General features: G+C 32.4%; 2 protein-coding genes across 2 annotated transcripts; one reads left to right on the top strand and one right to left on the bottom strand.

Moving 5' to 3' along the window:
* Positions 1-3,859: 3,859 nt before the first annotated feature.
* LOC149903000 (uncharacterized) lies at positions 3,860-5,107 on the top strand. The gene has a single exon (XM_090109643.1). It carries the CDS (start codon positions 4,062-4,064, stop codon positions 4,953-4,955), a length of 894 nt encoding a protein of 297 aa, XP_089965769.1. The 5' UTR covers positions 3,860-4,061; the 3' UTR covers positions 4,956-5,107.
* Positions 5,108-6,301: 1,194 nt separating this feature from the next.
* Positions 6,302-16,125, bottom strand: LOC149902999 (uncharacterized). Its single transcript, XM_090109710.1, has 11 exons — positions 15,919-16,125; positions 15,570-15,695; positions 15,121-15,219; positions 14,826-15,041; positions 14,058-14,210; positions 8,134-8,359; positions 7,383-7,684; positions 7,176-7,304; positions 6,918-6,924; positions 6,585-6,638; positions 6,302-6,508 (listed from the first exon to the last, which is right to left on the bottom strand). The coding sequence occupies exons 1-11, from the start codon at positions 16,123-16,125 to the stop codon at positions 6,468-6,470; spliced, it is 1,560 nt and encodes a 519-aa protein (XP_089965836.1). The 3' UTR covers positions 6,302-6,467.
* Between the last annotated feature and the right edge of the window lie 357 nt (positions 16,126-16,482).

Here is a 16,482-nt window from a genome sequence, read left to right as displayed (position 1 = left end):
TGGTCCCCCTCCCCGCACCCCGGTTATTAAATATGGTATACAAAGAAAAAAATAAAAATTTCCAAAACATGCCGTGTGGGGTATCAAATGAAAGAACTTATTGAGTAGATCACGAATATATAGCATACTATAACATTTCTTACACTTTCTCTAAGATTTTTTAGAAAATTTACGAAAATGCTCCATTTTTGAGAACTTTAAACCACTATAGATTGAAAACTCATGAATATATTTTTTAAATTATTATTTTAAATAATTAACAATAGTCCATTGTTTACGATTCAATAGTTCGTGCAGTGAAATAGTTGCATGGGGGAGTGGGGGGAGCATTCAAAGATGGCGAGTATATTTTCAAGTTTATGCCAGAAATAAAGGCCTAATACAAAAATATCGGTGTCACTGTCGTTGTGTTTGACAGAATGAAAAATATGGCAGAACATTCTTGAATCAGCCTCTGTGTGATTAGATTTCGAATCGGTAACTTCAGTGAAAGTTGCGCCTTGCAATTTAAATCATTTTGTGGGGTCATCAAATCCACCACATAGCTCACTTATATTATTATATTACGAACTATTGAATCGTAAACAATGGACTATTGTTAATTATTTAAAATAATAATTTAAAAAATATATTCATGAGTTTTCAATCTATAGTGGTTTAAAGTTAACTCAAAAATGGAGCATTTTCGTAAATTTTCTAAAAAATCTTAGAGAAAGTGTAAGAAATGTTATATACTCGGATTTTTAATTAGATAAAGTAAACTGACGTTTTCTGTGTTGTCAGTTTTTGATGAAATAAAAATAGCGTTGTCACAAAGTGAATGATTGAAAATCGGGAATGAATGAAATTGAATCGATCGTCTAGTGAATATTTAGTTTGTAACAATATAACATCAAATAAACACAACAATGACAACAAACACAACGTAATTAGTTACAATTAACGAAAAAATTACAAAAACAATAACGTAAACAGCGTAACAATAAAAATAAAAAAATGATTATAATTACACTCTACTAGTAACTTATATCTTATGTAGCTTTATATATTATAATTAGAAATAATGTTATTTTATAGTTTGAAATGATGAACTATTCACAGTCATTGTTCATTCATCTGATTGAATGAGAACTGAATTCCTCACTATTACTTTAAATGTGGCAACATTATTTTACAAATTGACATTAGCTGCTGTCAGTTTACTTTATCTAATTAAAAATCCGAGTATAGTATGCTATATATTCGTGATCTACTCAATAAGCTCTTTCATTTGATACCCCACACGGCATGTTTTGGAAAATTTATTTTTTTTCTTTGTATGCCATATTTAATTACCGGGGTGCGGGGAGGGGGACCACAAAACTGGTTGGCAACATCTGTCTATAGGATGTCTGGGATCTATACAATATATATCAGAAGTCAGATTTAGGTCCGCTATTTTTGCAAACGAACATCTCCTTGGAGCCTGCTCTATAAGGTCATTGATCATTATCATATATTCATCACTCAATATGCTGATAATTTTTTTCAAGAATAGAAACAATCCGATCACGAGGCGGGATTCGAACCCGCGTTTTTTTGCCATGCCATAACTAGCTTCTCGGTCACCCGTGATCCCGCCTGAGCAACGTATTTCTTCTAATCTGGCGGGATTTGGGAAGTGTTTGATTTTTTTTCTATTCTTTAAAAATTATCATTTTATAAACCATTTGACTTCTATAAACTAAATCTTAAACTCAATATGCTTGTGGATGGATGAATTTCCTGGATTATTCTAGATAGTTTGTCGTAAAAGCGATCAACAAGTTATTAATTCAGTTAGGTTTATGTCACTTGATATTGTAAATATAGATAATAAAATATAGTCCACACTTATTTTAATATTTTTAAGTCCAACAATGAACAAGAATCTTAGGACTTCACATATTATAAATTAAACTTTTGTTTATAATTTAGCGACGCACTATGTTATTATATTATTTATATTAACATATTCCCATATAATTTAAGATCTAGTGAAAGAAATTGATTGTTACTGAGAACTGCATTTTGAAGGCCAAACACTTGTTTAATATTCCTTATAAACCAATACCTCCATGTTATAAAAATACTAAGTTCTGAAATTTATCGTAATTTTCTAAATTTTTTATTTCCATACGAAAAAATGTTGTGTGGTTTTATGAAACTACGGTAAAAGTGAAACTGTTCGAACGGTTCCGAACACGGCTTTGTGTAGCGCATGTCGCGTGTCAGTCGGCTGCCGAGTAGGTATACCTACTCGGCAGCCGCGATACACGCGACATGCGCTACACAGACCAAAAAGTTTGCGACGATGTAATAAAAGTTTCACTTTAAAAAATCTTATTGAAGTGGAATTGGCAATACCGTCACGTAATGGAGTAATACCAGGATTTTGGTATCTTTGAATCTTGCCAAAGAAATTTCATTTGTTACACGTGTGCTCGGCACACACGCTCTTTTTTATGACGTATGTATAGGGCATTCACCTAAAATCAGCTCATGATTATTTGCCATGTATGTGTTTTTTTGGGTCCACTAACTAAGTGAACAGCAAAAATTAAATTACCCTCCATTGAGTATTGGTGAAAAACTTCCTCTAAAATATATAATAAAATGTGTTTCGTTTTGTTAAATACGCGATAAAAGGTCGTGTTTATAACGAAACTTTTTCCCCTTGCAAACAATCCCAAATTAAAGGTTCAAATATTTAAATTGTTGGAGGCCTAAATCTACAGGGTTTCTACTGAAGAATATTATTAACACAAGAAATAACAACGATACCGTAAATAAAATTTATTGAAATGGTTGTGAGAATTGATGACAATGAGGGCGTAGCATGAGTTAGTTAGCTAGGAGAAAATCCATTTATCTGTAGTCAATTTTAGAAGCTAAACTTTTGAATTTTTCTACGTATTTCAAATTTTTCATTATAATAATATGTACTTATTATTCTGAATAATATTATAAGATATCTTAATATAGTAAATTTGCATAGGTCTATAACACTCCTGTGTTATTAAACAGCCATATGTATATTGTATAAGATAAATAGTTTTTATATTTCATAGCAATGTTGTTATTTTTATGTCCTATGAAAATTCAAATTCCTAACAGAATTCCAAAAATAACGAGATTGCCAGATGTGCATAGAATGGATAATGTAAACATTAATAGATAAAAATAAAGTGTTTCTAGTTATTCATTATTTTATGTTGTTAAAATTATTAGAAGTTAATATTTTTGCAGAAGATAAACATTGTCATATACAACATAAATGTATGTGTATTTTGTAGCTAATATCGATGTTTAGTTAAATAAATCAATTTCATTTTATGATCACTGTGTATTACTATTTTAAATAATTCAAAGGTGTACCTACGTAATATTTCTAAAATAATTTTATGACAGACACGAGATATTTATCGTCCTTATTTCCATATATTATATGTATTAGATACCTTTTAATACTTAAACGTACAAATATTTTCCAATAAACAGAATCTACAAATACATACCTACATTTTTTTATTACCTATACTTATATTGCTATATTCGTCTGTATAATAATAAAAAAGACGATAAACTATAACTAGTTACTAGACTGCACCATGGCGCAAAAACCGAGACAGCGTTTTTCGTTCCAATTTGTCTCTTTCTAACAAAGTGACAAAGGCTCAACAAAATAAGGGACAAAATTTTTTAAAAAGCGAGCAGTATATACAATTTTTATCGTAGCCTTGTCGTTACGTGCTCGTAAGTAATAATAAATATTTCATATTTATTATAAGATCAATAGGTACGCAGCAATGTGGGTAAAACGGCGGTACTTAATAAAACCAGTCATGAAATATTATGTTGCCTCCATCTGATAACTTGACCATGAAATGGAACGTATGTTAAAATCAAGTGTTTGTCATTGTCAAATTGACAATGTCAATGTCAAAGTGACACATTAATATCATTTGGGTTTTGATCATTTGTTGATTGTTGTGAATTTATTTTTTCTTCAATTTTTTATTTGTAATTTATTTATTAACAAAATGAGTGTTTCGATACAAAGTCCATCTATGAATTCGTCAGTTACTTCATCACAGTTGGATAGTTTTGAAGACATGGCTGTTTCGAACGTGAAAAAATATGTAAAAGACGTACTAAGATCGCGAATTTTCTTAGGTCGCTATTTGGAGAGAAGACTTGTAGATCAGCAAATTGGATACCGTGATATTGTATTAATAAGTGCTGCTGAGAAAGAGTTTTTAAGAGATTTGTTAGAAACAGTACATAAACTGCGCTCAGTGTCTCCAAATTTACATTGGATTGGCATTACGAACTCCGATACTTTGAACATAAATGTTTCGTCGAGTTTGTGCTTATGGACAGAAATTGATAATGAACCTTTTGGCGCATTTTGGTTTCAAGTTAAAGGTATAAAATTTAGAGATAATGAAGTATTAATTGCTTTGAAATGCATAAGGCATATAACAGAAGCATATTTAGAGCTAGAACCGATATTGACGGGCGCAACAAAGAAGGATATCACAATTAAACCAAAAGAAAGCCAAGTTGAAGAAAAAGCTCAAATAACTGAAAGTATCAATGATATTAAAGAGACATTGAAGAGTGCATTGTCAATAAGAAATGTTAAGGAATTTTTTACTTTCGTATTTGCATTTATCATTGCATTATTTACTGGAAGTACTGCTTTTGTAAACTTCCTTGGAAACTTTATATTAGCATTGATAAGAGAATTTTCTATATTGGTAAAAAATTCTACACCAGTGTTTTTGGGTACTCTAGATTTCTTCAGTAAGATAATAGGTGGATTTTACATTCTAGTTGCAATGATCTTTAGACCAAGTAATCCCGTTCCACAGAATAAAAGAAGTCTCACATATGAAAGAACAAATCATTATGATCATAGAAATGTTGACTGATAATATATTGTAATCATCATCCATTTTAAACAAGGTTTTGTTATGGTCCTAATGCTAGATCTCATTAAGAATTATATTTTTACCATTTTATAACATTCATAAGATATGCTTATTCCATTATGCATTTAATTAGTTTTGAAGATGTATAATAAACAGTTTAGACCGGACTCTCAGTGGAGTTTCGTTTGCAAAAATACCGGACCTAAATCTGACTTCTGATATATATTGTATAGATCCCAGACATCCTATAGACAGATGTTGCCAACCAGTTTTGTGGTCCCCCTCTCCCCACAACGGTAATTAAATATGGCATACAAAGAAAAAAATAAAAATTTCCAAAACATGCCGCGTGGGGTATCAAATGAAAGAGCTTATTGAGTAGATCACGAATATATAGCATACTATAACATTTCTTACACTTTCTCTAAGATTTTTTAGAAAATTTACGAAAATGGTCCATTTTTGAGTTAACTTTAAACCACTATAGATTGAAAACTCATGAATATATTTTTTAAATTATTATTTTAAATAATTAACAATAGTCCATTGTTTACGATTCAATAGTTCGTACAGTGAAATAGTTGCATGGGGGAGTGGGGGGAGCATTCAAAGATGGCGAGTATATTTTCAAGTTTAGAAGAGGCTGATGAAGTTAAGAGGCTGATTCAAGAATGTTCTGCCATATTTTTCATTCTGTCAAACACAACGACAGTGCAGAGATAATTATTCTAAGCCCTGACACCGATATTTTTGTATTAGGCCTTTATTTCTGGCATAAACTTGAAAATATACTCGCCATCTTTGAATGCTTCCCCCACTCCCCCATGCAACTATTTCACTGTATGAACTATTGAATCGTAAATAATGGACTATTGTTAATTATTTAAAATAATAATTTAAAAAATATATTCATGAGTTTTCAATCTATAGTGGTTTAAAGTTAACTCAAAAATGGACCATTTTCGTAAATTTTCTAAAAAATCTTAGAGAAAGTGTAAGAAATGTTATAGTATGCTATATATTTGTGATCTACTCAATAAGCTCTTTCATTTGATACCCCACGCGGCATGTTTTGGAAATGTTTATTTTTTTCTTTGTATGCCATATTTAATTACCGGGGTGCGGGGAAGGGGACCACAAAACTGGTTGGCAACATCTGTTTATAGGATGTCTGGGATCTATACAATATATATCAGAAGTCAGATTTAGGTCTGCTATTTATGCAAACGAACATCTCCTTGGAGCCTGCTCTAGTTATTTATAAAACAAAACAGGATATCTGCTGTCATTTGTATATTAATAATTCCAATGTTCTTTTTGTGGCTCCTAAAGGTTATACTTAGAGAAAAATGTAACGGAGATTTGTAAAAATGTTAAGACAGCAATGCATATGTTCAATTAATTTATTACAAAAATGTAATCGTATTTAAGAACTGTTAACATCATTTTATTGTATAGGTTTTGCTATATTGTTTTATATTTGACTAATAAATTATAATTTATTGTTGTATATTATTTTTCAATTGGCACTATTATGATAGAAGCTCTCAAATCTGTAAAAGAAAGAGTATAATTTTACTTGATAATATTATTCATATAAAAATATGGTTGGTGAAAGTTTTTATTTACCTTTATCAAACTTTTTTGATCGGTTAAGCACTTTGGATGGTTCCCTATTTGAGCCTATAAAGCAATGTATATGTGTATTAATAATATTTTGTATGACCAATACAAAAACAAATAAATACCAAAAATTTGCTTGCCTTTACACATACAGTAGAACTCCAATTATCCGAACTCCGACTATCCGAATCGCCGATTATCCGAATCACAAAAATTGTCCAAAAAAAGTCTAAGTGCGCTATTATTCTTCCCTTAACAAGAATATGGAGAGGATGATGATGATAAAGATGCGTTGCTAGAGGAAATAAGAAAAATGATTGTAAAAATTCCTGGTTGTACAGCGTACCTACATTGACAGAGATGTTTAAAAAACAATGATTTTTATTTCTAAACTTGTACATAAGTACATTTTATTTATATTTAAAACATGTGAAAATTTCATGTTTCTTTCATTTAATTCAATAAAAAAATAGTGCAATATCAAAACGTAGCTTTTATTCTCTCCAACGGCAATTTTTTTTTTAAATCCGATTATCCGAATATTTGATTATCCGAATGGGTCCCGGTCCCCATTAATTCGGATAATTGGAGTTCTACTGTAGATTGATTCAATTTACTTCTTTGTAAATATTTAACAGGTGAAACTCCCAGCCCTTTACTTTTATTTGGTTTCTTTATATTTTTCTTTGGAGGCATCTGACAACCTTCATTCTTCCTTTTTATGGGCTTCGATAGAAAATTATAATTTAGCAATTAGTTTAATGTTTAAATATTTTTTTATGTTTTTATTTCAAATAAAGGTACCTCTGTTAGAGCATTAGCGACAGCCCTTAGACCTCCTGATTTATTGTCCTGATTATTTTTAATATGTTTCGTCATTATGTTATTTAACATATTCATAATCAATATATTCATTTCACTGTTATCATACTCTCGTAGTAAATCTTTGAATAATAACAACAGTGCTGGCAAATTAAATGTAAGTTCCTCTTTGCCAAATTCTATTTGACTAAAATTACGTAATATGTCTAAATGCATAAAAATCTCGTCAATAGTCATGTGCTCCCGGTATTCTACTAAATCTTTTATAGTTCTGGTCCCAATACCTAAAAATGTCTCACGATTAATTATACAGATTTATTTAAATCTGGAACAGAACATTTAGATTTGCTCTAATAAAGACGCGAGGTGAAGGTGATAGTTTTAATAACAGTCGCGCCATACGCTTAAATAGAAGATGATAACCATAAAAAATATAATATTATGTACATTTTATTAATTATTTAATTTTTGTTCCAATTAATCATTAAAGTATGAAGCCTTTACTCGAAGTTGATTGAAACCGTTTTAATTTAATTTAATTTTTTTATTCTAAAAGCCCCTACACGTCGCGTCTTCATTAATTCCGCAAATAATTACCTATTTCTTTAAGCTGTATAAGTGGGTTTTATCGTTCTCCTATATTTGACTTCAGTCTGATAAACCATAGGAACTCCATATCTATACGGACTTATAATTTGTGTATTTTGGGCTCGGTTAGTAAACCTGGTATTACCTTCGTTAGCCGACTTGCTGACATAAGTAACATTTGGATTCTTGACAAACAACGGTCTTAACAAATTCAACACTTCATTCAAAGTGTCTACAGTATCCGCTTCTAATTGAGAAATTCTTTTTCGTATCACTTTCTTGATATCGGTCGTTATTTTTGAATTGAAATTCAAGTACCTTCTACCTTCTTCTAAATCTGCTAATTTATGTAATAAGCTCGCTGCCCAAGCCTGAGAATTTAAAATAATGATAAAAATAAATACTAGAAAAATCTGTGTCAAAATAGGTGTTAAAAGAAAATATCTAACTACCTACATCATCGTTATAGGTACTCGTAAATATTGACGAGATAACGGTCGCAATTTCCTGAGAGCGCAGTTCGCTGAGAGCCACGGTTCGCAACAAACGTGTTTGTCGAGTGTATTTACTGTTTAACTGGTGAATAAGACGTTTCGTTCCGCTCGAACGGTTCGTGCGTTATCAAATGGATGCATTCGATAATGCACCTTATTTACTATGGAGGAAGACATAATTGTCGAGAATATAGACCATACTAACATTTTAATTCAACAAAATGTGGAGAATTCCGAGAATTGTTTATTAGAAAATATGATTCAGCAAAACGATATGGACAATTCAAATGAAGTGGAAGAGGCTAGTTCACGGCCAAATAAAAGAGCTCGGGAAGTTGATGAAGAGGAGATGTGGGTTACCGTAGGTAGAAATGGAAAGAGGTTAGCCCAAAAAGTTGATCTGTACATAAATAGTACCGAAAAGCTGCCTAAGCAGTTTTCATTTGCTAAATTGTTAGAAGAGAACAACATCAGTAGTGTGAGCCGCATTAAGTATATTAACCCTTATAAAATATTTATTCAGTTTGAAAAGTCTGAAAGTGCGGAAGAACTAATCAATTGTAAGTCTCTGCAGGAGCTTGGCTGGAGGTTTCAAAAGCCGCTAGAGGTTGTAGTATCTTATGGTGTAATTAAGAATGTTGAAGCCGATTTGAGCGAGAAGGATATATTAGACATTATCTCGAGCAGCAGTGATATTATTTCAGTCAAACGATTAAAACGAAGAAATAATACTGGTAATGGATGGGAAGAGAGTGAATCGGTCCGCTTGGGATTTAAGGGTTCATCATTACCAGCATATGTATACATCTATGGGATGAAAATAAATGTGGATCCATACGTATTTCCAGTTACTCAATGTTCTAAGTGCTGGAGATTTGGGCACGTTCTACGTGCCTGTCCAAATAAGAAAATAGTGTGTCCCAAGTGCGGTAAGAACCATGGGAACTGTGAAACTACTGCATTTAGGTGTGTCAACTGTACGAGGAACCATATATCTATGGACAGATCGTGCGGGGTGTTCTTGAAGGAGAAACGACTGAGGGCTATAATGGCCGAGTTCAACTGTTCTTACAGAAAGGCGTTGCAAGTATATGTTCCTCCTGAACCTGCTCCACTAAATGATGAACAATTGATGCCCCCAATATCGGCATTACCCAATCAGATAGCTGCGTCCATATCTGAGGCCACACAATCTCAGGATACTAACTCAACTACTTACGCAAGCGTGGCACGCACTCCCAAACGATCCAGTGTCAATCAACATCAACGGAACGTACCTCAACCCGTGGAACAGACTCGTAAAAAAGAGAAGAGTAAGAGAAAGAAACTAAGCCAGGATGAAGTATTTAATTGGGATGTGTCTTCAGACTCAGAAGCAATAAATAATGATGAAGACGGTGAATCGGAAAACGAAGAGCAATCCAGAAAGGAAAAAAAAGAGAGAAGAGAGAGAATCAGATCTACGTTAAATTATAGACAATTACTGACAAAATTATATGCGTTAGTAACTAACTCGGAAGTAGATTTGAAAAACAAAATTATCCAAGGAGTGACAATATGTATTGAGTGGTTGACATCTGTAGTAGGACAGTATATACGTAGTTTGCCTTTTAAAAATATGTTTAGCTCATTATGGGTATAAACAAAATAAATATTATTCAATGGAATGCACAAAGTATAAGAGCTAAGCGTACAGAACTTGACCTGTTATTAAGTACGGAAAAAATTCACATAGCAGCTGTGTGTGAAACGTGGCTGAATAACGATATTATGTTTAAGATAAGTGGTTTTAATATATTCCGTCATGATCGAGAAGATTCGTATGGAGGTGTAGCCATTATAACTCACAATTCTATCAGAGCCCAATTACTGCCAGTACAACTGTCTAACTCAAACATTGAAGTAGTAGCTATCAAAATTTTCAATTGTAAATATATCGAGTACATAATCTCCGTTTATTGCTCTCCGTCAATACGAACTTCTCAACATGATTGGGATGAATTGTTTTCTATTTGTAGTCAAAAAACTATTATACTGGGTGATTTTAATGGTCACCATGTAAGTTGGTCATGTAAGACAGATCCGAGGGGTAACAATATTTTTGACTCTTTGATAGAAAGTAATTTTGTGTCGCTTAATGATGGACGACCTACGCGAATAAAATATGTTAACGGAAGGTTACAGGAATCTTCACCGGATATTTCAATTGTATCGTCAGATATAATAATGCATTTAGATTGGAATGTGACGAATGAATCACTAGGTAGCGATCACTTGATAGTCAAAATTAATATTTCATACACGAATACATCGCCGAGTTATATTAAAAAAAGAAATTATAAAAAAGCAGACTGGATAGAATACCGTAAATATATTGAACATAACATTTCAAATTTCCATATAATTGAAGATGAACCGCAAAAAAGTTATGACCTATTTCTTAGCATTATTGATGGAGCCGCTTATGCTCATATTCCTTTTTATAAAATTAGTCATGACCCCACAAAACGTTTTATTCCTAAGCCTTATTGGAGTCCTAATCTCTCAAAGGTAGTTGCAGAAAGACGTCTGGCTCTTACTTTATTTAGAAAAAATCCAATTCCTGCTAATTTGAATAAATTAAAGGAACGTATTAGTATTGCCCAAAGATTAATTAGACAGGCCAGAAATGAAGCATTTTCCAAGTTTTGTTCCTCACTTGACGAAACTACTTCTGTAAATGAGCTATGGCGTAAGATGAGGTGGTTGAAAGGCCATAAAATGTCCAAGTCTCATGTAGACGAAGGGTTAGCCAATGATCTTCTGCATAACTTGTCACCAGATTTTGTATGTTCAAAGAATCCAATTTTTTCCTCGAAGAATATAAAGATAGAATCATCCTTTTCACTTAATGAACTTAAAAGATGCATTAAAAATAAAGATACTGCACCCGGAGACGATCAGATATCATATTCAATGATTAAACACCTACCAGAAAATGCATTAATAATCTTACTAGAGTTATATAATTTATTTTTCACACTCAGTTTCGTTCCTTATCAATGGCGAGAAATTTATGTTATTCCCATTCCTAAAGTCGGTCGCGATCCCTCTTCAGTTTCAGCGCTAAGACCAATTTCTCTTATGTCCTGCTTTAGTAAGATTTTACATTCTATGTTGAGGAATAGGTTAGAATGGTTAGTTGAAGGTAAAAATCTATTTCATGAGGAGACAACGGGCTTTCGAAAAACTAAATCTTGTCTTGACAATCTCACTAATCTAGTGAGTAGAATTCAGCTAGGATTTTCCAAAAATTTATTAACAGGTGGATGTTTTATTGACATTGAAAATGCTTATAACAACGTTGACATTAAAGCACTTCTTTTAATTTTGGATCAGCTCGGTGCTGGCTCTAAACTTTGTAAATATTTATGGACTTTTTTGAAGGAGAGAAATATTAATATAAAGATCGGCAATACTACATTATCCCGAAGTACAGGACGAGGTTTGGCTCAGGGAGACCCATTGTCCCCTCTATTATTTAATATTGCAACTCTCCAGGTTAGCAAACAGATTTCTAATGTTATGATTTCTCAGTATGCTGATGACTATGTTTTGTATATTTCGGGAAAAAATGTTGAGTATGTATCTAGGGAATTGCAAATAGCTTTAAACAAAATAAACAATATACTAGGTGAGTTAGGTTTAGATATTTCTCCAACTAAAACCAAGCTTTGTATTTTCAAAAGAGGTGTCAATAGACAACAAATGTCTCTTAATATAAATAATACTACAATCGAAGTAGTTAATGCTGTTAAATACTTGGGAATGTGGTTAGATCAGTCTTTAAAGTGGAATATACATATTCAAAACTTGGTCTATAAAATATCTAGATACTTAAATATTATCAAAATTCTGGCTGGGGCATCATGGGGTGTTCATCCCAGACAGCTTAGAAGATTGTACATTGCTATAATAAGGAGTAGACTAGACTATGGATGTTTTTTATATGATAATAGCTACCAGAAGTATACAAGTAAATTAGATAAAATACAAAATCAAGCAATGAGGGTAATAGGTGGTTTTATAAGAACTACTCCAATACATGCCATGGAGAGTGAACTTAGCCTCTCTCCATTGCATGTACGGAGGGCGTATTTAGGTGGTAAATTTTTACTAAAAGCCAAAGCTCGATCAAATAATGTAACTATTCATATATTAGAAGAATTATATACACTAAAAGATAACAATTATTGGCGTAATAAAAAGAAGCCATTACTTGTGATTCTGTATGAAAAATTATCTAACATTAATATTTATAATACTCGGCAATTGGAGATGTTTTCAATGGATACCTGGGTCACTAATATCAATTTAGATAATATAGTTTATGTTAGTATTCCTAGTATAATTAGTCCCAAACGAAATTATAGCTCATTAGATTTAAACTTAGCATGTATGGATTTAATTAATAAGCAATATTTTAATTATTATAAAATATTCACTGACGGCTCCAAGGATGGGGAGGGGGTCGGCTCTGCATTCTACGACATCCAATGCGATATAAATTTAAAACTAAAAATTAATAACAATTACTGTAGTATAATGGAAGCAGAACTAATATCAATTTGTGAGGCTCTGTCCTACGCAACTTCGTTAGTCCAAAATAATATTGTGATATTTAGTGACTCCAAAAGCGCGTTGCAGCATTTAATCCGCTGTACTTCGGGCCTACCAGGTACCCCTATAGCTTACACGATTTTAAGTCATATTTTAAATTTAACTGGTAATTCCAAAACAATTAAACTACAGTGGATTCCATCACATTGTGGACTGGAACATAACGAGCGAGTAGATATGTTGGCTAAACAGGCTATTTCAGATGGAGTGGACTATAATATGTTACCTTATTACTCGAATTGCATTTGTTTAATTAAAAACTACTGCTATAACCTATGGAAGGAATATTTTGATGCGCGTTCAAAAGAAAAAGGCATATGGTATAAAACCGTCCAGCCACAGCCGCTGAGGATTCCATGGTTTGAGCATCACAGCCTTTGTAGAAAGGACATAGTTTTGATTATGAGGCTGCGTACCGGGCATGTCCCATCAAATAAGTTTGCGTTTCTGATGAAAAAGGTTTTGTCACCGAATTGTGAACAATGCGGTGTTCCAGAGGACGTAACGCATGTATTGATGGAATGTTCCCGTAATGCAGCCTACCGTCTATCGAATTGTAGCGACATATTGAAAACGTTTGCGGACATCAACATTATTTTGTCTAACCCCCATTCGGAAGAAATAAAACGTATTATCAGACTATATAATATGGGTTGCGCCTCGGATCAGTCTCATTAAATTATTTGTAGCTAGATATATATTACTGAATTTATATACCTGTGTACGTATGTGTATGTGTGTACCTGAGCGACATAATCATTTTGTGATTAAGCTCATTAAATAAAGATTTGAAAAAAAAAAAAAAAAAAATTTCCTGAGCTAAATTACGTCTAAAGAAGGAGATGAAAATATGATTTATTTGATTAGGAAAAAAATAACAAGTTTTTGTCTTTAGCTATGAAACTAATACACAAACCTGCGTTACAGAATCGCCATAATATTCCACTTTACAAGGCCAGGCTATGCACACTGTTACTATGGAGTATTCGTCAAATATGCTACAAATATCAGCATGAGCACACCCTTGAATGATTTCTATTTTTTCTTTAAACTTACTTTCGGATAAACCCTAAAAATAATATTACAATAATCTTATATATAAAATTCTCGTGTCACAATGTTAGTCTGCATACTCCTCCGAAACGGGTGGACCGATTCTCATGAAATTTTCTGTGCATATCGGGTAAGTCTGAGAATCGGCCAACATCTATTTTTCATATGTACCACGGGCGAAGCCGGGGCGGGCCACTAGTAGTTTATAAAATTTAGGGAAAATCGTCCCAAACGTTAGGAATTACATAATATATATAATGTTCGTGTATTTTATAAGGTTCATCAATGGATAGCTGCCAGCACATATCTACGGCTGTACGGCAAGCGGATAAACGTTAACCTTTCGATGTTGACCAAGCGAAAAAATGCCATAAATTAACATCTGAAAGCCTATAGGCATCAATGCTCCATATCCTTGTGTTTGTCTTTGTCGATAGTTTTTTGGGGATAGTTAGGATGATAGAAAACGACATAAACTACTTTATAACGCGGTTATAAACCTATATTCCTACATGGGGAGATTAATTGTATGACTTGCAAAATCCGATAGATTGCGCTATTGTTGTTAATTTCATTTGCTCACGAAATCACGGGCAATAGCTAGTAGATGGTAATTAGCAAGGTGACTTACCTCGTTAAGAAACATAAGAGCGTTTTTTGTATAGTCACTGCCCATATACAAGAATTTTTTTAAAATGCGCATATTTTTAACGATTTCCCCGATGTTATTCGTGGTATACTTGGTGTTCTCATTAAAATGTATGACGAAATCATTGTATTCCTTAACATTCAAGCATTGACATTTACGTGTGAGTTTCTTGTAAATGGAACAGTCATCGTCTTCGCTCTATAAAATAGATGTTTGGTAGATAATGATATAATATTCAGTAAGTATTTGATAGTTTGATCGAAAATGAACATTTTACCTCGATATTAATTGCTTGTAATACTCTAGTTTGACATTCCAAACTTTTTAACGCCTCGCATGGAATTATTTCAGCGACATTGAATGTAGAGGTCGAAGGCTATAAAACGATATTGTATATAAATTAGTTTTAGAACTTTTATAAGATCATAGACCGATAGTAAAGATAACGAAAACACTACTACTGCTACTGATCATATTTTATTCATTATTCTGACAATATAATATAATCTCGCACAATACCGAGACGAAATTATAGGTAACGTACGTGTTGGTACGATTGAACTGTAACACCACCCTAAGAATATATTTATTAAAAAATATCTCAATTTTTTAGCTGAAGGGTATTACAGTCACAGTGTAATACTATGTTTTTAATATTGATTCATTAAACGTGAATTATGTATACAAACTAGGTGTAGGTATACTTGAATTCTAGGTAGTACATACTTGAGGGTCATCAGCAGGCAAATTGTTATCAGTTATAGCTAATTTTCTATATGTTTTAGACTGAATTTCATCTAAGATACCCAGCAACCTTTTAGTGCTTTCCTTCAATTTACAGATTGTTGCATTCTGTAACAGTAAATTTAATGAACCTTTGCAATGTATATCAAATAAATTAGTCAAGCCATGGATTTTCCAATCAACGTTATATGATTTTCATTACATGCCGAACGAAAGTTACTAAATTAAACTAAACGGCTTTAGTTATAACTTATAAGCACAGACTAATAATAATATACTACGTATACAATTATAAGTTATAACTATCTCATATTTTTTTGAAAATAACTACCATTTGCAAGTGACAACAAGGCTGTAGTTGACTCCGGCACTCAGAAAATTGTAGTTCCTTTAACATTTTGGAGAAATCAAATGAAGCTGCAGTAGTTTGAGTCAAACTGGGTTTTTTATTTGTGTTATTTTGATGCGAACCCTCTTCATCTCTTGGTGTAATAAAGGAGCAGGTTGAATCATTTTCATCGCTATTTTCATTTTGCATGGAAGATGATTTCGTTAAATATATTAATTTATATTGAAAGTTTCTCCATAAAGATATTTAGTTATTGGGTGTAAAGCAATTTCTTGAACATTTCTGTGTTGTAAAATGTTACAAGTTACAAGAAATTTTGAATTTTGTGCCAGAAGAAAGCGTAACGGTCAAATTGAAATTGTCAGAACCTAAGGTCTAAGACGCCATGTTATATTCTTGATTCGTGGCTTTTTGTTAAAAAATAATGCTAAGAAAATCGCCGAACTTTAAACTGAAAGAACTCATATTTTAAAAAGATCTAAACTACACGAACTTTCCATAACATCAATAATTTCAGACGAATATGAAAATTGTTATATCCACAGG

This window comes from Colias eurytheme, chromosome 14 (genome assembly GCF_061535395.1).
Source record: "Colias eurytheme isolate Ceu_HAF_F1 chromosome 14, ilColEury1 Martin Lab GWU primary, whole genome shotgun sequence".
Classification (NCBI taxonomy): Eukaryota; Metazoa; Arthropoda; class Insecta; order Lepidoptera; family Pieridae; genus Colias; species Colias eurytheme.
This window is presented reverse-complemented; position numbering and strand designations above follow the sequence as displayed.

Bases quoted from the DNA above. Each gene is read 5' to 3' on its own strand.
- LOC149903000 (XM_090109643.1), top strand. From the start codon at position 4,062: ATGAGTGTTTCGATACAAAGTCCATCTATGAATTCGTCAGTTACTTCA.
- LOC149902999 (XM_090109710.1), bottom strand. From the start codon at position 16,125: ATGCAAAATGAAAATAGCGATGAAAATGATTCAACCTGCTCCTTTATT. The intron at 7,305-7,382 runs GTACCTTTATTT...TTTCTATCGAAG, and splicing joins TCGCTAATGCTCTAACAGAG to CCCATAAAAAGGAAGAATGA. The intron at 6,509-6,584 runs GTAAATAAAAAC...TTTCTTTTACAG, and splicing joins ATCAAAAAAGTTTGATAAAG to ATTTGAGAGCTTCTATCATA.